The sequence below is a fragment of the Scyliorhinus canicula genome, chromosome 4 (genome assembly GCF_902713615.1).
Source record: "Scyliorhinus canicula chromosome 4, sScyCan1.1, whole genome shotgun sequence".
In the NCBI taxonomy this organism is placed as follows: domain Eukaryota; kingdom Metazoa; phylum Chordata; class Chondrichthyes; order Carcharhiniformes; family Scyliorhinidae; genus Scyliorhinus; species Scyliorhinus canicula.
The window spans coordinates 90,566,296-90,592,644 of NC_052149.1; the positions used below are offsets into that span (position 1 = coordinate 90,566,296).

General features: G+C 43.6%; 1 protein-coding gene across 9 annotated transcripts in view; it reads right to left on the reverse strand.

Moving 5' to 3' along the window:
- Positions 1-19,749, reverse strand: part of LOC119964791 (UDP-N-acetylglucosamine transporter) — a 48,231-nt gene extending 28,482 nt beyond the window's left edge. For 3 of the 9 annotated variants that reach the window (XR_005460363.1, XM_038794772.1, XM_038794780.1), the window contains exons 1-3: positions 19,551-19,749; positions 10,111-10,315; positions 5,104-5,258 (exon numbers count right to left, since the gene is read on the reverse strand). Coding sequence is in view for 8 of the 9 variants with exons in the window: in XM_038794772.1 (XP_038650700.1) it covers positions 5,104-5,258; positions 10,111-10,315; positions 19,551-19,562 (372 nt within the window). In the remaining variant the exon portion in view is untranslated. Of the gene's footprint in view, positions 1-5,103; positions 5,259-10,110; positions 10,316-11,617; positions 11,679-14,056; positions 14,189-16,872; positions 16,977-19,550 lie in introns of those variants that run through there. The other 6 variants (XM_038794776.1, XM_038794775.1, XM_038794777.1 and 3 more) reach the window with 6 other exon arrangements.
- Between the last annotated feature and the right edge of the window lie 6,600 nt (positions 19,750-26,349).

The window sequence follows — 26,349 nt, forward strand, 5'->3', positions numbered from 1 at the left end:
GGAAGGACGGTAGAAAGAGGGAAAATCGACCGTGGATATCTAAGGAAATAAGGGAGAGTATCAAATTGAAGGAAAAAGCATATAAAGTGGCAAAGATTGCTGGGAGATTAGAGGACTGGGAAATCTTTAGGGGGCAACAGAAAGCTACTAAAAAAGCTATAAAGAAGAGTAAGATAAGAGTATGAGAGTATTGCTCAGAATATAAAAATAGACAGTAAAAGTTTTTACAAATATATAAAACAAAAAAGAGTGGCTACGGTAAATATTGGTCCTTTAGAAGATGAGAAGGGAGTTTTAATAATGGGAAATGAGGAAATGGCTGAGGAACTGAACAGGTTTTTTGGGTCGGTCTTCACAGTGGAAGACACAAATAACATGCCAGCGACTGATAGAAATGAGGCTATGACAGGTGAGGACCTGGAGAGGATTGTTATCACTAAGGAGGTAGTGATGGGCAAGCTAATGGGGCTAAAGGTAGACAAGTCTCCTGGCCCTGATGGAATGCATCCCAGAGTGCTAAAAGAGATGGCTAGGGAAATTGCAGATGCACTCGTGATAATTTACCGAAATTCACTAGACTCTGGGGTGGTCCCGGTGGATTGGAAATTAGCAAACGTGACACCACTGTTTAAAAAAAGGAGGTAGGCAGAAAGCAGGAAATTATAGGCCAGTGAGCTTAACTTCGGTAGTAGGGAAGATGCTGGAATCTATCATCAAGGAAGAAATAGCGAGGCATCTGGATAGAAATTGTCCCATTGGGCAGACGCAGCATGGGTTCATAAAGGGCAGGTCTTGCCTAACTAATTTAGTGGAATTTTTTGAGGACATTACCAGTGCAGTAGATAACGGGGAGCCGATGGATGTGGTATATCTGGATTTCCAGAAAGCCTTTGACAAGGTGCCACACAAAAGGTTGCTGCATAAGATAAAGATGCATGGCATTAAGGGTAAAGTAGTAGCATGGATAGAGGATTGGTTAATTAATAGAAAGCAAAGAGTGGGGATTAATGGGTGTTTCTCTGGTTGGCAACCAGTAGCTAGTGGTGTCCCTCAGGGATCCGTGTTGGGCCCACAATTGTTCACAATTTAAGTAGATGATTTGGAGTTGGGGACCAAGGGCAATGTGTCCAAGTTTGCAGATGACACTAAGATGAGTGGTAAAGTGAAAAGTGCAGAGGATACTGGAAGTCTGCAGAGGGATTTGGATAGGTTAAGTGAATGGGCTAGGGTCTGGCAGATGGAATACAATGTTGACAAATGTGAGGTTATCCATTTTGGTAGGAATAACAGCAAACGGGATTATTACTTAAACGATAAAATATTAAAGCATGCCGCTGTGCAGAGAGACTTGGGTGTGCTAGTGCACGAGTCACAGAAGGTTGGTTTACAGGTGCAACAGGTGATTAAGAAGGCAAATGGAATTTTGTCCTTCATTGCTAGAGGGATGGAGTTTAAGGCTAGGGAGGTTATGTTGCAATTGTATAGGGTGTTAGTGAGGCCACACCTAGAGTACTGTGTTCAGTTTTGGTCTCCTTACTTGAGAAAGGACGTACTGGCACTGGAGGGTGTGCAGAGGAGATTCACTAGGTTAATCCCAGCGCTGAAGGGGTTGGATTAGGAGAGGTTGAGTAGACTGGTACTGTACTCGTTGGAATTTAGAAGGATGAGGGGGGATCTTATAGAAACATTTAAAATTATGAAGGGAATAGATAGGATAGATGCGGGCAGGTTGTTTCCACTGGCGGGTGAAAGCAGAACTAGGGGAAAATAAACAGCGGCATACCCTCAAAATAAGGGGAAGTAGATCTAGGACTGAGTTTAGGAGGAACTTCTTCACCCAAAGGGTTGTGAATCTATGGAATTCCTTGCCCAGTGAAGCAGTTGAGGCTCCTTCATCACATGTTTTTAAGGTAAAGATAGATAGTTTTTGGAAGAATAAAGGGATTAAGGGTTATGGTGTTCGGGCCGGAAAGTGGAGCTGAGTCCACAAAAGATCAGACCTGATCTCATTGAATGGCGGAGCAGGCTCGAGGGGCCAGATGGCCTACTCCTGCTCCTAGTTCTTATGTTCTTAATCCCGTGCCCAAACTTTCAACAGCAATCAACCTTTTTGTGATAGTCTGTTCCAGATATCCAGTACACTGTGGGAAAACAATCTCCATAAATATTTGATCTGATTTGTACCGTGTGCGTGGATATTCTAGTTGTTCACTCTCATTTTCCATTTATTTTACTTCAATAAAAACCTGGATTATATTGCTTCTCATTCTGTGCCTTTACAATTTAGAGCTGCAATTGCCAGAATTAACCTCATCATTCCACTGAACCACTCCAATGCAGAGTACTACAGAAATATATTAGCTCCTTGGCAATGCCTTGATTTTAAAATTTACATCCTCATTTTCAAATCTCACCAGGGCTTCGCCATTTCTTATCTTTGTAACCTCTCCAATCCTCCAAGATCTCTGCATTCCTCCAATTCTGATCTCTTGTGTATGCTGGATATTTAATTGGGTCTGTACCTTCAGCTGACTGGAACCTAATCACTGGAATGTTCTCCAAAAACCTCAGGTTTTTCGATTGCTTTCTCCTCTTTGGAGACCTTTCTTTTTTTTTTAAATTTAGAGTACCCGATTCATTTTTTTTTCCAATTAAGGGGTAATTTAGCGTGGCCAATCCACCTAGCCTGCACATCTTTTGGGTTGTGGGGTCGAAACCCACGCAAGCACGGGGAGAATGTGCAAACTTCACATGGACAGTGAGGCAGAGCCGGGATCGAACCCGAGACCTTGGTGCTGTGAGGCCGCATGGAGACCTTTCTTAAACTCTAACTCTTCACTTGGACCAATACTATTTTCTGTGGCTGGATGTCAAATTTTGTTTGTGAAGCGCCATGGGATGGTTACACTGTGAATGGTAGTGTATTAATAACACCTGATGTTGTTTAATACTTGGTCATTCATAAATTGTGTAAACAGTACACCTCTAGAATTCCACTGTCGTTGACCCAGCCAGGTATTTTTCATTTGTTTAAATTACCAACCAAGTTTTCAACCAAGGTAGCTGATTTGTCATAAATTTTAACATTATAAAGATACATTACATATGGAATTTTATCAAATGACTTTGAAAAATTCAAACATATTAATAATTTCATCGAGGACTTCCGGTGACAGCGGGCATGAGGCAGCCGCACACTGGAGGGCTCCCACTCGGGAATAGAAATTTTGGAGTTTTAACGCCCAGTCCCGGGGGCAACGGAGGCTGAAAAGCTGTAAGAAAGTACAGGGAGGAGAAATGGCCAAGTTTGGAAAAATAACGGCTGTGAAAAAGGGAGTTAATGAATGTCCGCCGGTGAGTGGAAAAATCAGCGCATGAACTGTAAGGAAAGCGGAGGCTGGGGCACCAGGGGAGGCCGCATTGCTCATAGAAGAACTGACCAAGGTGATGGCTGTGGAATTTGAAAAACAGTTCACAAAGCACATGGAAACGATGAGGAAGGAGATGGGGGCGGTGTTGAAAGTGCTGGTAGATGAGGCGATTGCCCCGGTGAGGGAGGCGGTATCAAGCGCGGAGGCGGTATCAAGCGCAGCGGCAGAGGTGCGGGAGCAAGGTAAGACACTGAAGGAAGTGGAAGAGCCATTATTGCAGCACAGTGATCAACTCACCTTGATGGGGAAGGAGTTGCGGAAGGTGATAAGAGACCAACAAAGGTCTGCGAGCCAAAATGGAAGACCTGGAAAACAGATCCAGGCGACAGAATCTGAGGATCGTGGGTCTGCCCGAAGGGGTGGAAGGCCCGAGGCCGACGGAGTATTTTCCCACGATGTTGGCGAAGCTATTGGGGGAGGGGGACGCTCCCTCTCGATATGAACTGGATCGGGTGCGGGTTCATCGGTCGTGAAGGGCCATACCAAAGGCGAGTGAGTCACCAAGAGTAGTAACTGTGAGTTTCCGTAGGTACAGCGTGAAGGAGGTCCTGGGCAAAGCAGAAGTGGGTGGTGCAGTGGGCTGGAGCTGCTATAGGCATATACCAGGACTTTACGGTGGAGCTGTCAAGGAGGTGAGCTGCCTTCAGCCAGATGAAGGCACTGTACATCAGCAAGGTGCAGTGCAGCATAGTATATCCAGCTAAGTTGAGGGTGACCTACAAATCCAAGGACTTTTATTTTGGACGGCGGAAGCAGCGGAGGAGTTTACGAACGCAGAAGGACTCTGGCAGAGTTGAGAATTGGGACTGAGAGCGGGTCGTGTACCGATGTAGCCTCATGTAACTTTATTTTTTCACTGCGTGTTGGTATATGTGCTAAATGAGTCAACGCTGTATAGTTGGAAATAGGAAGAGTTGGGACTTTCATTTGCAATGATGGTTCTTTGGGGCTTAGGTATGTATGTTGGGGTATGTGCCAAAGGGGATTTCTTAGTTTTCCTGGGACCGGGCAAGGGGGAAGAAGACCCAGGCAGGGGCCTCCCGCTGGCCGGTTAAGCCAGTCAGTGGTCGGGAGTGAGGTGGGGGGATGGACTGCGGCCAACGGAGCCTAGTAGAACAGGTTTTGTTGAGTGCAGCCGGGGTGAAAAGTTAGGGGAAGGAACCGAGGTTGGGGAGAGGAGGAATTAGGAAGGGGGGTCTACAATTCATGGGTGTCATTCACAGTACTCTTTCGGGGATTGGATGGCATTGAATATGGGGGGGGGGGGGGGGGGGGGGAACTATATATGTCTGTGGTGATCATAGGCGATTCCTGATACCTTTTCCTTTTTTTCCCTCGTTGGGAGGTTTCGTTTTATTTGATGCTTCTATTGTCAGGCGGGTCGTTGTTTAGGGGGTGGTGGGAGGATGGGATTCTTGTTGTTGATACGGGGATTGACATTGTATTTGTTACCGTTTACTGTTTGTTGGTTTGTTTGAAGAAAATGTGAAAATGGAGAATAAAAATATATTTTTTTTATAAATAATATTAATTTCACCAAGAACATCTTCAAATACTTGCAGAAGATTTGTAATGCAGGACCTTTTAAAACTTACACTTACCAAATAAGAAAAATACAACCGAGTAAGAATATTTAAAAAGGTTGGGGAAATACATGAGGTTAATATTTTACCTGATAAGTTGCTGCATCTAAATTGGACAAGGCTACATAAAGGAGGTTATTTTGAAGTGTGTAAATTCCAGAAGGAATGGCAAGTTTTAGTGTGTCCATTGGCTTGTTAATAATTTCATCTTGCAACACTCTATTTAGCGCTTTCAAACTGTAACCTAAGAAAAAAACGAAAACAACACAAGTAGGTTAACCTTTCAAATGTTCATCCTGACAAATCTTCATTTACCTAAAGAATTAAAACCTTCAAAACCTACAAGCTCAAGGACAAAGGCAGCAGATACATAGGAACACCACCACTTGCAAGTTCTCCAATGCACACACCATACTGACTTGGAACTATTATGGCCATTACAGGGTCAGATTCCTGGAACCCCCTTCCTAATAGCATTTGGAGTGGGGCGGCACAGTGGTTAGCACAGCTGCCTTACAGCGCCAGCTTTCAATTCCGGCCTTGGGTGTGGAGTTTGCACCCATGTTTGCATGGGTTTCATCCGGATGCTCTGGTTTCCTCCCACATTCCAAAGATGTGGTTAGGTGGATTGGCCATGCTAAAATACCCCTTTAGTGTCAAAAGACGTAAAGGTTAGGTGGGGTTACGGGGATAGGACAGGGAAGCGGGCCTGGGTAGGGTGCTCTTTCACAGCGTCAGTGCAGACCCAATGGGCTGAATGGCCTCCTTCTGCACTGTAGGAATTCTATGGATCTGTAGTACACCAGCTGGTCTGCAATAGTTCAAGGCAGTAGTTCGTCACCACCTCCTTAAGGACAATTAGGGATGGGCCATAAATGCTGTTTTGCCAGCGATGCTCAGATCGGGAAGAAATTTTAAAAAGATTTTTTTTTCCCCTTCCCCCATTTATTGTCCAGTTAGAAACGCTATTATGCAAGGGAAAGTAGAAGAATATCATTAATTAAATTGAATTAGCAATTACGTATGAATAGGGCAAGTCCTTTGTGTCGTTGTTCTAGACATTCAGACAAAAGCGGGTTATTATAGTGTTTCATATGTTTCTTTCCCCAACTAAGGGGAGCACACACACACACAGACATGGCGGAATAGTGGTTAGCACTGCTGCCTCATCAAAAAGACAAATGGAATGTTAGCATTTATTGCAAAAAAAAAACTGGAGTATAAAAATAGAGAATCATAGAATTTATGGTGCAGGAGGCCATTCGGCCCATCGAGTCTGCACCGGCTCTTGGATAGAGCACCCTACCCAAGCCCACACCTCCACCCTATCCCCATAACCCAGTAACCCCACCCAACACTAAGGGCAATTTGGGACACTAAGGGCAATTTAGCATGGCCAATCCACCTAATCTGCACATCTTTGGACTGTGGGAGGAAACTGGATCACCTGGAAAAATCCCACGCACATACGTGGAGAACGTGCAGACTCCGCACAGTCAGTGACCCAAGCCGGGAATCGAACCTGGGACCCTGGAGCGGTGAAGCAATTGTGCTAACCACTATGCAAGTGTTGTTGCAATTGTTTTTTTTTAAATAAACATTTTATTGAGGTTTTTTTGGTATTATAACAACAACACAATAAACAATGTACATGAAACTATAAACATAGTGCAAAAGCCGTCTCCCTCCCTTACAGGTCCCACCCTTATTAACCCCCTACTCTAAGCTACAGGTCCCACCTTCTGCTGACGATTAATTTTCTGTGAAGAAGTCGACGAACGGTTGCCACTTCCAGGTGAACCCTAACAGTGACCCTCTCAAGGCGAACTTGATTTTCTCCAAACAGAGAAAGCTAGCCATGTCCGATAGCCAGGTCTCCGACTTCGGGGGCTTGGAGTCCCTAGAAGCTAATAGTATCCGTCTTCGGGCTACCAGGGAAGCAAAGGCCAGAACGTCTGCCTTTTTCTCCTCTTGGATTCCCAGGTCTTCCGACACCCTGAAAATCGCCACCTCTGGACTCAGCGCCACCCTTGTTTTTAACACCGTGGACATGACATCTGCAAACCCCTGCCAGAATCCCCTAAGCTTCGGACATGCCCAGAACATGTGGACATGGTTCACTGGTCCTCCCGCACATTTTGCACATCCGTCTTCCACCCCAAAGAACCTGCTCATCCGGGCCACTGTCATGTGAGCCCGGTGAACAACCTTAAATTGTATCAGGCTGAGCTTGGCACATGTTGGGGACGTGTTGACTCTACTCAACGCGTCCGCCCATAGACCGTCCTCTATCTCTCCTCCCAGCTCCTCCTCCCACTTGCGCTTCAGCTCCTTGATCTGCATCTCCTCTGACCCCATAAGTTCCTCGTAAATGTCCAAGACGCTCCCTTCTCCTACCCATCCTCTGGAAACTACCCTGTCCTGAATCCCGCTTAGCGGTAGGAGCGGGAAGGTTGACACCTTTTACGTAGGAAGTCCTGCACCTGCAGATACCCAAATTAGTTTCCCCTCGCCAACCCAAACTTCCCCTTCAGCGCCCTCATACTCGGAAAGCTCGCCTTGTTGCAATTGTATAGGATGTTGGTGAGACCACATCTGGAATATTGTGTCCAGTTTTGGTCTTCTTATTGGAAGAAGGATGTGGTGGCATCAGAGGACGTTTACCAGATTGATTCCAGGCTGAAAGGGTTGACATATGAGGAGAGATGAAACAGTTTGGGCTTATACTCGCTGGAGTTTCGAAGGATGAGAGGGGATCTGATCAAGGTATATAAAATACTAAAAGGGATTGATAAAGTAAACGCAAACCAAATGTTCCCCCTGTAGGGCAACCTAGAAGGCAAGGCCACAGTTATAGGTTGAAAGGCGGTAGATTTGAACCGAAATGAGGCGGAACTACTTCTCGCAGAGGGTGGTGAATTTGTGGCCCTCGCTGCCCCATAATGCGGTGGACGCGGAATCATCAAATAGTTTCAAGAAGGAGATAGATAGATTTCTGATTTTAAAAACAGGTTCAAGAGATATGAGGAACAGGTAGGGAGGTGGATTTGAGACCAGGAAGAGATCAGCCATGATCTGATGTAATGGTGGAGCAGGCTCCAAGGGCTGAATTGCCAATTCTGCTCCTAATTCCCAAGTTCCTCACAACGACATGGACTGGGATTTGATTCCTCGGGCGTCTGTTTGTGTGGAGTTTGCACATTCCCTCCATGCGTGGGTTTCCTCGGGGTGCTCTGGTTTCCTCCCACAGTCCAAAGATGTGCAAATTAGGTGGATTGGCTATGCTAAATGCCCCTTAGGTGCAGTTACAGGGATGGGGCAGGGGATTGGGTCTAGGTAGGGTGCTCTTATGGAGGGTCAATACACGCTGAGACCCGACACGCTGAGCCGAATGGCTTCCTTCTGCACTGGAAGGATTCTGTGATTACAAAAGGAGGCCACTCAGCCTACTACACCTATGGTTACTGTCCAAAATAATTATCCACTTTATTCCCTTTGAGAGGAAGGAAGAAAGCTGTGGAAAGACACCAATAGACTGTTCAAGTGGACAGAAAAATGCCAATCAATCTGGAGAAATCAATGTGTTTGGGGAAGGCAAACAAGAGAAGGGAATAGAGAATAAATGGTAGGGTTTGGGATGCGCAGAGAAACCGAGTGACCTTGGAGCACATTTCCATAGATCCTTGAAGGGAGCAGGACCCGTCGATAGAGTGGTCAAAAAGGCATATGGGATATTCTGCTTATTGGCCATGGACATTGAATATAAGAGCATACAGAACACTTGTACAGCTAGAGTACTGTGTACAGGTCTCATTACCACATTTCATAAAAGGACAGGATTGCATTAAACTGGTATTGAGAGGATTTACAAGGATGTTGCCAAGAATAGGGAATTTTAGCAATGAGGAAAAACCTCATTGCTTTTTGGAACCAAGAAGGTGGAGGGAAGATTTAATTGAGGTGTATAAAATTATGGGAGAACTAGATGGTGGATCGGAAGGTTATTTCCATTACCAGGAAGGCCACAGATTAAAAGTCATTGCTGGAAAGCTTTGGGGGAGGAAGAAGTGAGGACTAAATGTTTCCTCACACAGGGCGGTGAGGATTTGGAATTGCCTATGGGCAGGGCAGCACGGTGGTGCAGCAGTTATCACTGTTGCCTCAAGGCGCTGGCGTTCCAGGTTCGATCTCGGCCCCAGGTCACTGTCCGTGTGGAGTTTGCGCATTCTCCAGTGTCTGCGTGAGTCTCTCCCCCACAACCCAAAGATGTGCAGAGTGGGTGAATTGAGCACGCTAAACTGCACCTTAATTGGAATAAAAAGAATTGGGTATTCTGAATTTTTTTTTTTTATAAAGGAATTGCCTAGGAGGATGGTAGAAACAGAAAATCTCATCCTATTAAAAAAAAACATCTGAATGTGCACTGGAGATGCCATCATATACAGGGCTACTGATTAAGAGCTGGAAGGTAAGAATAGGCTGGATAACTCTTTTTCTGTCAACACAGACACAATAGGTTGAAAAGCCTCCTTCTGTGCTGCCAATCGTCCCATGTTTCTGGGTTTTTTTGCCCTTTTCCCAGACACATGTACATTTATTTGTTAAAATATTTATCCATTTTCATTTTAAAAAGTTGTTCTGGTCTACTTCCAGCTCTGTTTCCATGTTGCAACAACCCTCTGCATAGAAAATAAATTGCCACAAAGTCTCCCTTTGTTATCTGCAAATCTGTTACCTTTGACTAATAAAAATATTTTTTCTTCAATTTACTTAATCATAACCAGAACAGTTGATCAGGTGAAATGGTGTTGCAAATCTAGGATGCAACCAAGCTGGAATTTGAAATGTGCACAAACAGCCCAGTTAAAATTTCTTGCAATTCAGGATTTGCGATTCACACCAAACTCAATGTTTCCATTCATTCTGATCTGATTGTTGACTAAACAATTTCAATAAAATGGATATTGCTCAACCAAGGGGATTCTAGTATTCACAAGATGAAACAATAGAATGGGTTTTATGTATAAAATCTAATAAAAAGGTTATTGCAAATTTATACCAGAAAAATTACATTACGTACTAAATAGTATACTTACTAGAATCTTTATAGACTAACAAAAGGCATGCTGTAATCTTCATCACCTCCGCAATGACGACAGCAGTTGACGCTAGATAACGGGGTCCTTCTTCCTTGAACGTACGGGAGTAACGCATAGTCAGTACAAGGCTGGTTGTTTGAAAAACTAGAACTCCCAGTGAAATGTATTTCAAATTGAGTGACATATTTCCACCTTCACTTTCCTGGAAAAGAGTTAAAAGTAAAACACTAATTCATATTACAAGAGTATTTTTAGCCTCCGACTTTATTGCGAATACACAAGGAGAAACCGTTTTAAAATTCTCAGATGTCAGCTAACACTGGGGAGCAGGAGTAGAAAGAGAAGGAATTTCCTTGCGATGTTAAGGAAGGGTTCCCTCAACTGCAGTGGCAGGGACACCTAGATGATTTGGTTTGGCATTTGAATATATCAATTCCCATTTTTTAACAGAAGTATACTTTTAGGAATATCAGGAGAGAGATAATTCAGTGCTCCTTTACTGATGGGTTTACATTATGATTGAAAAATTCTCCCCACCGGTGTTAAAGGCCAAATCCTACCATTCTACTCATTTATCATACTTCTTTTGGTGTGTAATTATCATCCAGTCTATTATATTTAATAATTATGATTACCAAGATTTTTTAGTACAGTTGTACAACACTGCCTTATCTTCAAATGGTCAAATTATTAGATGCGGAAAATGGGATTCAAACTGTTATTCAGATCTTAAAATTATTTTCTAAATAGTTGAAAAATTTACTTGCATTTATATTGCTTTTAGAATAATATGTCCCTCGACTGTATTTTTATTCTGGGATTGAGGCAAATGGTTTCCCCCTCTTTATTTATTCTTTTGTCTGCAAGCAGGGACAGCAGATCTACCCAGAGATGAGAGAAGAGGCCACTCATTCATGGTTGTCTCCATCAATTTTTGCTCTCACAAACAAAAGTGGATAAAAAGGATAGGTTTCTGTCAAAACATTGTATTTAAGAGACAGGTAGGTAAGCAAATAGTGAAGAAAATAATGGAAGGATAGATATGTGGTTAAGATTAGATTAAGAGGGGTGGAAAGAGGTTTGTGTGGAGCATAAACATGGGACACAATGTCATCTTTGTTTCTGGTCCAATATGCCATGGTTATCTAGTGAAAATAGATTAATTGTGGAGAGTTGGAGATTGGGTGGTGCAGTAAATTACAAAGTTAAGCATTGGGTGAACAATTAATTTTTAAGTTTAGAGATACCTGGAGATGTTTCAAGTTGAGAAGCGATATATAAATACAAATATTATGAGTAATATTGCAATGTTTTGCCAATTCCCATCTTCTCTTTTGAAGTAGTCAACTTGTTGCTGAGTTCAGTTCCATGGGTAATAATAATCTTCATTGCCATAAGTAGGCTTACATTAGCACTGCAATGAAGTTACTGTGAAAAACCCTAGTCACCACATTCCGGCACCTGTTCGGGTACACAGAGGGAGAATTCAGGATGTTCAAATTACCTAACAGCACGTCTTTCGGGACTTGTGGGAGGAAACCGGAACACCTGGAGGAAATCCACGCAGACACAGGGAGAGCAGACAGTGACCCAAGCCGAAAATCGAACCTAGGAACTGGAGCTGTGAAGCAAAGGTACGTGGGTACATGCTGAAGCAGCCATTATTCCTTTCTGAGTCATGACAATGATCATCAAGCTATTCAACTGCAGAGAGCACCATAACCAATCCTTACCCCACCACCATATGCGCACACATCTACCAAGGTCAAACCATTAATTTTCTAAACCAAGAAATGCAGTGGTGAAATTATTTTGTGATGTCCCACAGGATAAAGTGTCATATAAATGCAATATGTTGATTAAACTCTTAATGCTTACAGCACTGCAGCACTTTAACAAAAAAGACAAGATAAAGGACAATGCAATTTACACAAAAACTCTTCACATCACAATGATGCAAACCCCTCTAATATCAGAGAATTGCTTTAATTAATCCACTGATTAATCAACTCTAAATTCAAATCAACTTTATAAATAGAACTCAGATCCTTCACACTGGCTTAGATTGTGTGTTAAGAATAAGCCAGGTTAACAGTGCTCACAATTACCGAGTAAAATAGACAGAAACCTTTGGAACATTCATATGTGCAGTTGGAATTTTGTTGACAAGATATACCTGGACAATTTTCCACTTTGTTGTAGGTGACAGTGTCACAGCTGTACTGGAACTACTTGACTAGAGGCACGCCTAATTCTGAAGAACAAAGATTTCAGCATTACAGCTGGGTGTTGTTAGGACCATTGTTTATGCTGCAGCCAGTGCACTCAGTCGTTTCTTGATATAATACACAGTGAATCAAACGGTTCAGGACTGGCTTCTGTGATTGTGGGATCTTCAGAAGGTCGAGATGGGTTATCCACTCAGTACTTCTGGCTGAATTGGTTTGTGTCTGCTCTTTAGCATTCACTTTGTGGTTTCACTTTATTTTTAGGTCTGCTTGGTGCTGTTCCAGGCAACTCTCCAATACTCAACCAAGATTTGTCCCTACCAGAATACCAGAATGAGGTTACAGATTCTAGTGGAATACAACTCTGTTGCTGATTACATACAGTACTTTATGGATACCCAGTTTGAGCTGCTAGATCTGTTCTATCCATTTAACACTGTGGTAGTGGCACACAACATGGAGTTTGTCTTCAATGTGAAAACAGGACTTCATCCTGACTATGAACAGACACAACCATGACAGGCAGATCAGTGAGGACAATATTTCTCCCTCATGTTGGTTCTATCAACACCCGCTGCAGGTTTAGTAATGTAGCTGCATCCTTCAGGACTCAAAAGTCAGTTCTGTCAGCGAGAGTACTATCAAACAATCTTGCTGATGGACATTGAAGTTTGGCACCAGGGTATACTCTGTGTATTTACAACCTCACTACGCTTCTTCCAAAAGATGTCCATCATGGAAGAATATTCACAGCTGAGGGAGAGCAATAGGTACAACCAGCAAAAAGTTTCCTTGTCCTTGCCCTCACCCAGTTTACAACAATTCTGCCAACGGGACACACCATTTCAGAATTTTTCAAGCAAGGAAGTTGAACGAACAAAACCACGAAGGCCATGCGCAGATGAAAATGCTACATGGTCTGATAAAACAAGCAAAAGCATCAAAAGTCACATTTTTGCAAGTTTTACAAAGAAATACATTAGAATCTTGCAGGTAGGCAGCAAAAAACAAAACAGTAACACTATATTGTGCGTTAATTAAACCACTTATGTATGTAGTTTTGTTTGCTTTCAACTCATATTGACAATATTAAAGAGCTGAAAATTCCAATGTAAAATTGTTTCACACTGCTGCAGTATTTGAAACACATTTGCAAATGTATCTCATTCTGATCATCTCAGCACAATAAACACACAATTGCAATACCTTCATTAAATATTTAAGTACCAGCATAGTATCACAAATACTATGATCTCAGCCTCTTTTGGGAGCTTTGTACAAATAAAGGCTTTCTAACCAATTACAATGAAGAGAGCGCTGCATTGCCTTACATGCTTTAATTCTAATTTTTCCAGGATTAATAAGAGATCACAGATATCAGGCAACAAGAAGCAATTCAAAGAGACATACGAGGTTAATAGCTTTGCTTCCCAAGAATGTCATCAACCTTTGCATCAGCATTTAACACAAGACTGATGTCAAGATTTGACAGAGGAAACTTATAAATGTTGTAACCACATAATTATGACCTGGTTTCTGGGTATTTAATATGAAGAAACATAAACATATGTACAATAAAAATTTTGTGGGTAAATATTAAAATGAAGTAAGGTGCTATGGTCAATCCAATACCTAACATATAGGCCTTGCTCTACCAAAGAGGCAAAACTACCATAAATTCCCCAAACTACACACAAATAAACGTTATGTCTAACCTTTGTTGTGCAAGCAGTTTAAGGTTTCAATCTTTTATTTGTATCCTCTGAGCTACTGGCAGATCCCAGAATCGGGACACTGAATTCATTGTACCACAAAATATTTGAGATTTCTGTTCTTGGCCTAGCAATCTATTTAAAACATTAAGAAACAAAGATGTGCATTAATATAGTATTTGCACGACTACCAGACATCCAAAAGGCACTTAATTACTTTTAAAATGTGTAGTCACTGTTGTAATGTAGGAAACACGGCAGTCAATTTTGCATTATGCAAGTTCCCCCAAACAATAATGTGCTAATAACAAGATCATCTGTTTCTGTGATGGTGATTGGAGGATAAATATTAGCCATGGTACTGGAGAGAACACTCTCCTGCTCCTCTTCAAAAACAGTGCCCTGGAATCTTTTACATCAATAGTACTGAAGACTTGTGCTCCATAAATTGCTGCACCCCTAGCCAAGCCGCTACAACACTAGCATCTACCTGGTAATATGGAAAATTGCCCAGGTATGTCCTGTACATAAAAAGGTCAAATTCAACCTGGCCAATTACTGCCCCATTAGTCTGCTCTCGATCATCAGCAAAGCAATGGAAAAGATAATTCTCTGCTCTATCAAGCGGTACTTATTTAGAAAGCCGTGTCACTGACCCTCAGTTTGGGTTCCATCAGGATCACTCAGCTCCTGACCTCATTGCAGCCTTGGTTCACACATGGACAAAAGAGCTAAGGTCCGAAGATGCGTTGAGAGACACTGGCCTTGACATCAAGTCAGCATTTCATCACGTGTGACATCAAGGAGCCTTAGCAAAACAGGAATCGGGGACAACTCTCCATTCGGGGCAGCAGGGTAGCATGGTGGTTAGCATAAATGCTTCACAGCTCCAGGGTCCCAGGTTCGATTCCCGGCTGGGTCACTGTCTGTGTGGAATCTGTACGTCCTCCCCCTGTGTGCGTGGGTTTCCTCCGGGTGCTCCGGTTTCCTCCCACAGTCCAAAGATGTGCGGGTTAGGTGGATTGGCCATCCTAAATTGCCCGTAGTGTCCTAATGAAAGTAAGGTTAAGGGGGATGTTGTTGTGTTACGGGTATAGGGTGGATACGTGGGTTTGAGTAGGGTGATCATGGCTCGGCACAACATTGAGGGCCGAAGGGCCTGTTCTGTGCTGTACTGTTCTATGTTCTATGGTTGGAGTTATAGCAAACACAAAGCAAGGTCATTGTGGTTGTTGTAGTCAATCAACTAATTTCCATGACATCACTGCAGGAGCTCCTCAGGTATATTCAGTTTGAGCTGCTAGATCTCTGTCCTAGGCTCAATCATCTTTAGCTGTTTTATCAATAATGACCTCCCTTCCATCATAAGGTCAGAAGTGGGGATGTTCGCTGATAACTGCACAATGTTCAGCATCATTTGCAACTCCTCAGATACTGAAGCAGCCCATGTCCAAAGACAGCAAGACTTAGGCAATATACTGGCTTGGACTGACAAATGGCAAGTAACATATGCACCAGTAAGTGCCAGACGAGGACCATCGCCAACAAGAAAATATTCAACCTTCTCCCCTTGACATTCAATGGTATCACTATCAACAGTCTGGGGGTTACCATAGACCAAAACTGATTGGACTAGCCATGTACTCCTGTTTCCTCCCATAGACCAAAGATGTGCAAGTTAGGTGGATTGGCCGTGCTAAATTGCCCTTAGTGTCCAAAAAGGGTAGGAGGGGTTATTGGGTGATAGGAATAGGGTGGAAGTAAGGACTTAAGTGGGTCGGTGCAGACTCGATGGGCCGAATGGCCTCTTTCTGCACTGTTTCTCTATGTTTTAAATACTGTGGCGACAAGAGGAGGTCAGAGGCTAGGAATCCTGCAGAGAGTAACTGATCTCTTGACTCACCGACATCTGTCCAACATTAAGGCACAAGTCAGGAGTTTACTCTTCATTCACCTGGATAAGTGCAGCTCCAACAACATTCAAGGAGCCTGACACCATCCAGAAAAAAACAGCCTACTTGATTGCTTGTAGATGGAGTATGATTTACTCTTTCTGCCACTGACACAATGTCAGCTGTGTTTACCACCCATAGGCTGGTTTAGCTCAGTGGGCTAGACAGCTGGTTTATGATGCAGAACAAGGCCAGCAGCGTGGGTTCAATTCCCGTACCAGCTCACCCGAACAGGCACTGGAATGTGGCGACTAGGGGCTTGCAACAGTAACTTCGTACTTGTGACAATAAAAGGTTATTATTATTGTAAGACGCAGTGCAGGAACTCGCCAAGGCTCCATAGGCACCATCTTCAAAACCCGTAACCATTACCATCTGGAAAGACGAGGGCAGCAGACACATCAGAACACACCTCCGTAAGTTCCCCTCCAAGCCATGCACCAATCTGACTTGGAAATATAACGCTGTTCCTTCACTGTCTCTGGACAAAAATCCTAGAATTCCCTAACAGCACCGTGGATATACCGACACTACAAGGACTGCAGCAGTTCAAAGAGGCAGCTCACCATCACCTTCTCCACAGTAATTAGGGATGGGCAATAAATGCTGGTCTAGTCCCATGATTAAAAATAAAATCCACCAAGCAGGCAGATTGTACAGTAGGCCAAAAACGTGTTGCAAAAGGTTATTTGGGGTATTAAATAAGGCTGAGCCGTAATGTATGATTGTTAATTTAAATTGCTGTGTAGTACTCTTGTATTTGTTTAGTATATTAATTATTTTGCCAGATTAATGAATGTTCAGGAAATGCTTATTAGAGACGTTAGAATGTAAACTGTAACTGCAAGGCATGAAAATTAAGTTTACCTAAAATGTAGGAAGTTGATCTGTAAGTCGCTACTATCAGATGTTCTGCAGGAACTCACCAAGACTACTTAGGCAGCGCCTTCCAAACTCACAACATCCATCATCTAAAAGTACAAAAAGAGAGTAGAAACATAGGAAACATGGGAATGCAACCACCTGGACACTCCCCTCCAAGTCATTTATCATCCTGACTTGGAAATATGTCGCCGTTCCTACACTGTCACTGGGTCAGGATCTTAGAACTGTCTCCCTAACAATATTGCGTACTTATACCAACCACATGGATTGCAACAATTAAAAAGGTAGCTCGCCATCACAGCCTCAGGCATTTAGGGATGGGCACATCCCATGAATAAATAAAAAATTGAAATCATAAGCAGCCTGGGACAGCAACTGGAAAAACCTGCTGTGTCAGAAATAACTTTCACCAGACATGAGAAATATTTGGCCTACATAGTAACTGTGGATAGACAATGGAGTAATCTAATCCAATCATGTTGCTTGGACGTGAGTTTTAGTAGGATGGTATGGTGGCACAGTGGTTAGCGCTGCTGCCTCACAGTGCCAGGGACCCGGGTTCAATTCCAATCTCGGGTGACTGCCTGGGTGGAGTTTGCATGTTCTCCCAGTATCCGCATGAGTTTCCTCTGGGTGCTCCGGTTCCCTACCACAGTCCAAAGATGTGGGGTTGGGTGGATTGGCCATTGGGACGAAACCACGAACACCAAGTCTTACTATGTGTTGAGGTCTTCCCTGTCCCATATGTTGTGAAGTATGGGTCTGATCACCTTGCCATTGAACACTCCAAACCTTTGAACCGTACTGAACCACCTATTCCTCTTGGAAAGGTTTAAGCAGAAAAACACCTTTGACTACAAGTCCATTCGGTCTGCACGTAAAGTCCTGGAGGCCATGCAGGTAAAATCAATGGTCAACCCTGAAAGATGGTTTCCTGAGCAGACTGTCAAGTTATTTGGCATCATCACCAAACATTTCAAAAAAAGCACTAAGATGTAGCTTGGTCGGTAGCGAAAAAGGCCCTCCCCATCAGATCCTTCATACATGCCCAAAGATTCAGTCCCTTTGCATATTGCGCTTGAGGTGGCTGTAGTATGGAGGGGACTATTGTTTATCTCCTCTGAAATACACCTTTGCAAAGAACAGGCCTTTCAAGAAGAACATATACATAGAATTTACAGTGCAGAAGGAGGCCATTCGGCCCATCGAGTCTGCACCGGCTCCTGGAAAGAACACCCTACCCAAGGTTAACACCTCCATCCTATCCCCATAACGCAATAACCCCACCCAACACTAAGGGCAATTTAGCCTGGCCAATCCACCTAACCTGCACATCTTTGGACTGTGGGAGGAAACCGGAGCACCCGGAGGAAACCCACGCACACACGGGGAGGATGTGCAGACTCCGCACAGACAGTGACCCAAGCCGGAATCGAACCTGGGACCCTGGAGCTGTGAAGCGATTGAGCTATCCACAATGCTACCGTGCTGTATGAAGGATAGTTGAATTAATTTTCATGTTTTGTAATTTCTCAACTTGAAATATCAAGACAGTTATAGTTCTTTATCAGCACATTGTAGTGGAACATCACTGTATGAAGACAAGTCTAATTTTATGATTGTCAAAGATAGGTATCTTGGTCAATAGCAGCAGCAACCCGGGGGGGGGGGGTGTTCCTTATTATAGTTTCTATTTTTTTTCTCTACGGTTATGTAACTTAACATTGTGTTAATTTAAGTTGTTAATATGTTGTGTTGTTCATTGAGGAGGGGTGAATGTTTTGATTGCTATCATTATTGTTGGTATTTTATTATGGTTCGATGTTGTATAAATTCAATATTTTTCAATAGAAATTATTTTTTTAAAAAATATTTTTTAAAAAGATTGTCATTTTTAAGTTGAAACATTTGGTAATCTACTTTTACAATTTTTCTGAATGAAGTATATTTTTGGGAAGAAGCAAATCATGATCCTCGGGCAACAGAGTGAAGAAACAGGCGCTACAGTCAATCACACACCTGTATCCTTGTCCTCGGTCAGTCACCAACAATGGGACAAGTTTAGGGTGCTGGGGCAGCAGGGTGGCGCAGTGGGTTAGCCCTGTTGCCTCATGACACCAAAGGTCCCAGGTTCAATCCCGGCTCTGGGTCATGATCTGTGTGGAAATTTGCACATTCTCCCCGTGTTTGCGTGGGTTTTGCCCCCACAACCCAAAGATGTGCAGGTTAGGTGGATTGGCCACGCTAAATTGCCCATTAATTGGAAAAAGTGAATTGGGTACTCTTAAAAAAAATTTTAAGTTTAGGGATGGGACCCTGGTTTAAAATCTCATTTGGAAGACGGCATCTCGGTCAGTGTAGCACCCTCTCGGGACCGCACTGGAGCGTCAGCCTTGATTTATTACTCAAGTCCTGGAGCCGGACTTGAACCCGGAACCTTGCGACCCAGAGGAGTCACCAACTGAATGACGGGCGATCTCGGCTGGTGTTTAAATTACAGCTGATAGATACTGTATATGAATTGTGACAGCGCCGCGGGTGGACCGGTAAACGCAGCCGTTTTGTTTTTAAAGCCGGTTACGAGCCGAGCACCTTGATATGAAATATAAGCCGCTATTGATTCCAGCGTTCGGAACAGAGGACCGCGCGCGCCTGCTCACCTCCACCACCATGGCCAAGGACGGAGACGGCAGTTTATTCCCCCGCTTTCGAGTCCATTTTTCTCGGCATCATTGGTGGAGGCGGCGGCGCCTCCTGCTCTTCCCACCTCAGGAATCCTTCCTCTCTCGGCGCAATGGCCGCCGCTCGCCTGCAGCCACAACGCCTCAGCTCTTCTCGCGAGAGCGCGCGCACAGGCAAACGGTCCAACCTGCTGCCCCCGCCCAGCAGTTCACCAACACACTTTGTCCCAAAGACTTCCTTCCTCCCTGCTTCAACAAATTGAACTTATACAGCCTAAAAATCTAGATACATCTAGGACGTAAAGCCTTCCATCTTGTCCCGTCGCACTTTTAACAGCCGCTGAAGCTCTTTCTTTTTTCAAGTGTCGTCAGTCACTGCTGTGGCAAAACATCAGCATTCAATTTGTTCACAGCAAGCTCCCCCAAAAGAGTAATTTGATCGTGAGCAAATAACTGGTTTTGGATTTTAAAACCCAGAAAATGTTGGAAAAAAAGCTCAGCAAGCCTGGCTGCATCTGTGCAGCAAGAAGGAGAGTTAATGTTATACATTACAGCCTTACAGCTCCGTCTTTCAGATTTCCTGAATGCACAGTATTTTGCTTTTATTAATGTGCTTTAGATGCTGGTTTAGGAATACAATAAGAAGTCTTATAACACCAGGTTAAAGTCCAACGGGTTTGTTTCATACACGAGCTTTTGGAGCACTGCTCCTTCCTCAGGTGAATGCAGAGATACGTACGGAGCGGTTTAGGAATAAATATTGATAGGATTCTACGATACCCTCCCCCAGACGTGTGTTTCTCGGCGGCGGGCCGTTTGCTGGCAGTGGGACTCTCTACTCCCACCCTTGTCCCCCCCCCCCCTTTCTGCTCTGCTGAACGTCAATCCTCCTTAAAGAAGTCAATGAATGGCTTCATCTTCTGGGCGAACCCATCGGTCGACCCCCCCCCCCCCCCCCTCCCAAGATAAACTTGATCATCTTCAACCCCAGGAATTCCACCAGGTCACTCACCCACATACCAGCTTTCAGTGGGTCTGAGTCCCTCCACCCAAACAAAATGTCTCCGGGTTATCAGGGAGGCAAAGGCCAAGACATCGGTCTCTCCCGCCTCATGGACTCCCGGGTCTTCCGACACCCATAATATCGCTACCTCTGTACCCGTGGCCACTTTCACCTCTAATACCCAATACCTCGGACATTACGTCTGCAAACCCCTGCCGGAACCCTTCAGTTTCGGACAAGCCCAAAACATAGAACATAGAACAGTACAGCACAGAACAGGCCCTTCGGACCTCAATGTTGTGCCGAGCCATGATCACCCTACTCAACCCACGTATCCACCCTATACCCGTAACCCAACAACCCCCCCCTTAACCTTACTTTTATTAGGACACTACGGGCAATTTAGCATGGCCAATCCACCTAACCCGCACATCTTTGGACTGTGGGAGGAAACCGGAGCACCCGGAGGAAACCCACGCACACAGGGGGAGGATGTGCAGACTCCACACAGACAGTGACCCAGCCGGGAATCGAACCTGGGACCCTGGAGCTGTGAAGCATTTATGCTAACCACCATGCTACCCTGCTGCCCCACATGACATGTGGTCAAGATTCGTGGGCCTCCCTGTGCACCACTCACACCTGTTCTCGACTCCCTCACAGAATCTATTCATCCCAGCCATCGTCATGTGCACCCTGTGGACTACTTTTAACTGGATATGACTTAGTCTTACACATGATGAGGACACATTCACCCTCCGCAGAGCTTCCTTCAGGCGCCGGAATGTGGCGACTAGGGGCTTTTCACAGTAACTTCATTTGAAGCCTACTTGTGACAATAAACAATTTCTTCTTCTTCCTACTTCCTGGCCTCCACCTCCCCTACCATCCCCAGCTCCTCCTCTCACATCCGTTTAACATCTCCCACCGGGGTTCCCTCCAGTCCATCAGATGCTTGTAGACTCAGACATCTTCCCCTCCCCTACCCCCTTCCTCAACAACACCTTACCTTGCAGCTCAGGAAAGGAGGGCACCTCCCTCCTCACAAAATTCTAATTCCAGACCTGTAAGTACATAAAATCATGCCCCCTGGGCAGCTCATATTCCCCTTCCATTTAGCTAATTGAGCAGAGATGGATCAAATTTTGCAAAGCTGCCCCCAACGAACAGATCCCCAAATCGCTCAATTCCCGCCAGCTGCCACCCCTGAAACCTCGCACCCAGTCCCCCCAGTTCAAACCTATGATCATCACAAATCAGCGCTCACACCAAGGCACCCTTCAGTCTCAAATGTTGCCTTCACTGTCCCCATATCCTCAAGGCCGACAGCACCACTGGGCTCACAGAGTACCTGGCTGGCGAGAATGACAGAGGTGTGTCAACAGTGCCCCTAAGCTCGTTCCCCTACAAGAAGCCGCCTCCATCCGCCCCCTCCTCCACTATCCATTTCCTGACCATGGTGATGTTAGCTGCACAGTAGTAATTCATTATATTCGGCAATACCAATCCCCGCCACCTCGTCCCCACTCCAAAAAATACCTCTTGACCCGCGGGGTCTTCCCCGCCCACACAAACCCCGAGATCAACACGTTGACCTTTCTAAAGAATGACTTCGGGACAAAGATCAGGAGGTTCTGAAATATAAACAGGAACCTTGGCAGCACCTTCATCTTCACTGTCTACACCCGTCCCTCCAATGACAGTGGCAACACATCTCACCTCTTAAAACACCCTTCATTGCTCCACCAACTGGGTCAAATTTAACTTATGCAGCTGCGCCCAACCCCGCGTCACCTGGATGCCCAAGTACCTTAAACCCGCGCCCACCACCTTAAATGGCAGCACCCCCAACTTCCTCTCCTGGCCTCTGGTCTCAGTCGATACACCTCACACTTTCTTGTGTTCAGCTGGTACCCAGTGAACTGACCAAAGTCCTCCAAAATCCCCATAATATTGCCAATGCCCCCCAGTGGGTCTCAAATATATATATATATTTTTTTTAATTTTATTTATTTTTTAAAAAATTTATTTTAAAAAACATTTAGAGTACCCAATTTATTTTTTCCAATTAAGGTGCAATTTAGCATAGCCAATCCACCCACCCTGCACATCTTTGGGTTGTGGGGGCGAAACCCACGCAAACACGGGAAGAATGTGCAAACTCCACACTGACAGTGGCCCAGAGCAGGAATCGAACATGGGACCTCGGCACCGTAGGGCAGCAGGGCTAACCCACTGTGCCACCGTGCTGCCCTCGGGTCTGAAATATATAGCAACAGGTTGTCTATGTACAGCGAAAACCTGTGTCCTATCCCCCCCATGCATAATCCCATTTCAATCTCTCGGCGCTTTAAGCGCCATTGCCAATGGCTCTATAGCTAAAACAGCAATGGAGAGAGCAGGCAACACTGCCTTGTCCCACGGTGAGCTGGATTCCAAATCTATGATTCTGAAAGATCACATATGAATCATGCTGTTCTGGACTTTTTTCCTCTAATTTTGTAACTCTGTTGGTATTGCCAATGTAATATGTTCTGAAATTAGAGCTGTCACCAATGTTATATATCCTAATTAAATTATCACAGCTGAAACAGAAAGAATAACTTAAATCAAAATCATTGGGACTTCAAAAACTACCTGGGAATCCATCACTACCTTCAGATGAGGGGAGAAATGAAAAAGGACATTTTTCTCCCAGTATATTACTGCCTTCTGTTCACAAAGTTTATTTGTGCATTTTGATGTACAATATCGAGCATAAAACTGAGCAGTACAGACTATGGAGGTCTGAACTTTTATCCATCTCTGCTCAATTAGCTAAATGGCCTACAATGTAAGAATGATACCACTGACCTCAGTGACACATACCACTGACCCCAGTGACACATACCACTGACCTCAGTGACCCAACACTAGGAAAGAAGTAAAAAAGGAAATCCTGCTCCTGATAACTACTAATGACTTCTGCTGGGCAGAGTGAATGAATGATGTACTGGAGGACACCTGGTACCTTTGACACGTATCCCAGAACAAATCAACAAACAAAATGGAGTGGAAGAATTTTTAAAATATCACCATTGACAATATGTATTTTCTCTCATGTCATGCAATTCAATTCATAGTTATCCTTGGAGATTAGATTGGATATTTTTCAGACACCACAGACAAGACTTTATTCATTAAGTTTATGGAAAAAAACATTTTAAATCTCTTCATCAAAATGTGTGAAGTCCAGTTTGTGACTAAAATTACTGTCATGAAATGTAAGGCTTTCAGCCCTGAAATGAATCAATGGAAATCATTATTCCATCCTACATGCCCACGTTTACAGTAATAGGTGATACAGTTCAGATTGCATCATTGAATCTCTGAACACATATTTGATTGTGCCATTTATAGGAGTTCCCCCAAAAGGTGAGCTGTGTACTTATAATCAAAGAGGTGGTGACAATCATCCTTTGAGTCTAATTTACTTGTGCTAATGTGCAAAAGTTAGAATTGTATATCACAGCATAAGATACAAGAAGGAACTCAATTGGCATACAACACTTAAACTAGATACTATTGCCTTCTAGCTGGTGTGAATACTATGTATTTGATTTCTAATGTCAAGAAAGAGAAAAAACTAAATAGCCTTATTAAATTATTTTGTAAACCAGTTTAAAAGTTTAAATTTCATTTTTAAGGATATTATAATGTTGCCCATTTACCTCAACAGTGTTTCATATTAGCCATCAGCCATACAATAATGCCATACAATATGCAAGTGGGGGAAGGGTGAAGCACATCAGGTCTGTGAAGGGACAGGTGGGTCTGCAAGAGGGGGGAGGGTGGGAGGCAGGTGGGTGTGGTGGAGGGAAGATGAGGAAGGCGGGTCCAGGGAGAGGTCTGCTGATTGAGTGGGGAGAAGGAGTTTGGGAAGAGGGGCTTCTGAGTGAATAGTTGCAGGGCTTGGGGAGGGGCCTTCTGAGTGAGTGGGGATTATGCAGGATGGGAGAGATGCGATTCTGAGCGTGTATATATCAGGGGAAGCGAGTTGAGCTGAGATGTTTGTGTGTTGTGAATTTGTCTGGGGAACAGCACAGCGCTTCGAATGAACAGCGTGCACGCTGTTAGTGGGGTTGAGGAGGTAGACTAAGTATCTCATATGTGGAATGTTGTGAGGGTAAACCCTTTTGGGCCTCCTTTGGGCTCCTGCTGAGCTGTGCACATTCTCTTAAACCCACCCACCACTCCCTCTGCACCAGGTTTTCGAGTCCCTGAAACTATCCCACTGTTGAAGTGCCACTTATTTTCTCCCCACAGGGTTGGTCAACCTGGTTATGAGTGGCACCATGTTGCCAGCCTCAGGGCAGATTGTGTTTTGAGATGTTTGCCTTATCGCTCTGGGAAGGATTTTAATTTAATTTATATCAAGTTAAATTTGGCCCACAGAGATTAATTGCCAACAACAACACAGTAAAATAGAAATGGAGGCGAATTCAGTGTCAGCCAATGCTCCCTTCCTAAGGTTAATAGCTTAGTTCATTAAATGCTGACTCGTAAATGAAGCTAGTACTAGGCCAGTGTCAAGGGTTAGATTTTTGTACGGAATGGTAGAATACGGATTGAAAATTCACTGAATATTATATTATTGTTGTAAAATTAACAAGTTTGCTGGTTTATCATTGGCCTAATTTCACTTGAATACTTGTAGCTTCAGGGAGAAAAGAGAAATGCAATTGCAAGGTTTTCACATACGCTGCACACAATGAATCTTTTTGTTACGTTGCCCTCGTCACACCAGCATATAACTAGAAATTAGGTAGTAAAAGGATACTCTTCCCTGTAGGAGGCACAGGATCCACTTATAGCAATGGTCAATGGCGCTTAGAATGAAAATCAATTCACGAATACAAGAAATTTGTAACAAGATCCTTGTTGTTTTCATTGACTTGGACAAAATATCGTAATCAAACCTGTGCAAGAGCAGATCAAAATGGATGGCAGAGAAAATAACGAGTTACATTCAAATGAGAATAATTTGCAGTTTTAAGACAAATGGCACGTGGCAAGTGCAATGAAATGTGGATAGGTGTAAAACAGATAGTATACAATCAATGAACTAAAGGAATGAGTTGGCAGAATTGTGTTGACTAGGAAAGAGATCCAAGGACTATCGTGGATAATTTATGAAACTTGTCAACCCAGTGCTTAGATACAGTAAAGACACGAAAAGACACATAAATAAGGTAACTTGGCTACAATAGCAAAAGAGCAGATTACAAATTAAAAGTAACATTAAGTTGTTAAAAGTTAAACATGCTGTGTACTGTTATTATATGAAATCATGTTTTTAAACCGAAACTGGAGGGGTACCAATATCCTGGCCAGGAGGTTTGCTAGTGCAGGCATTTGCAAACTAGGGGTCGCGACCTTTTGGTGGCTGGCGGACAGTGGCGGACTAAGTCTAAAAGTATTGGTTGCCAGGAGACAAAGGGGGCCCACCCATAACTACAATGCTATCATTTAATTTTCATAACGAATAAATAAAATTTTCCAAAAATACATATGGAAAAAAGGGTACAATTAAAATTTTTGTGGAAAAAATGTGTATTTCTTAGTAATTACAGTGTACATGCACTGTACATATTACTGGCAGTAGATACCAAATGTAAGTACAGAATGTTATAATTGAATTTAAAAAATTTTTTTTAAGTAATTGGTTGATATTTTTAAATAGTTTACTGCACAATTTACACATTAACAGATAGTTCAAAAGCACAATAGAGCATT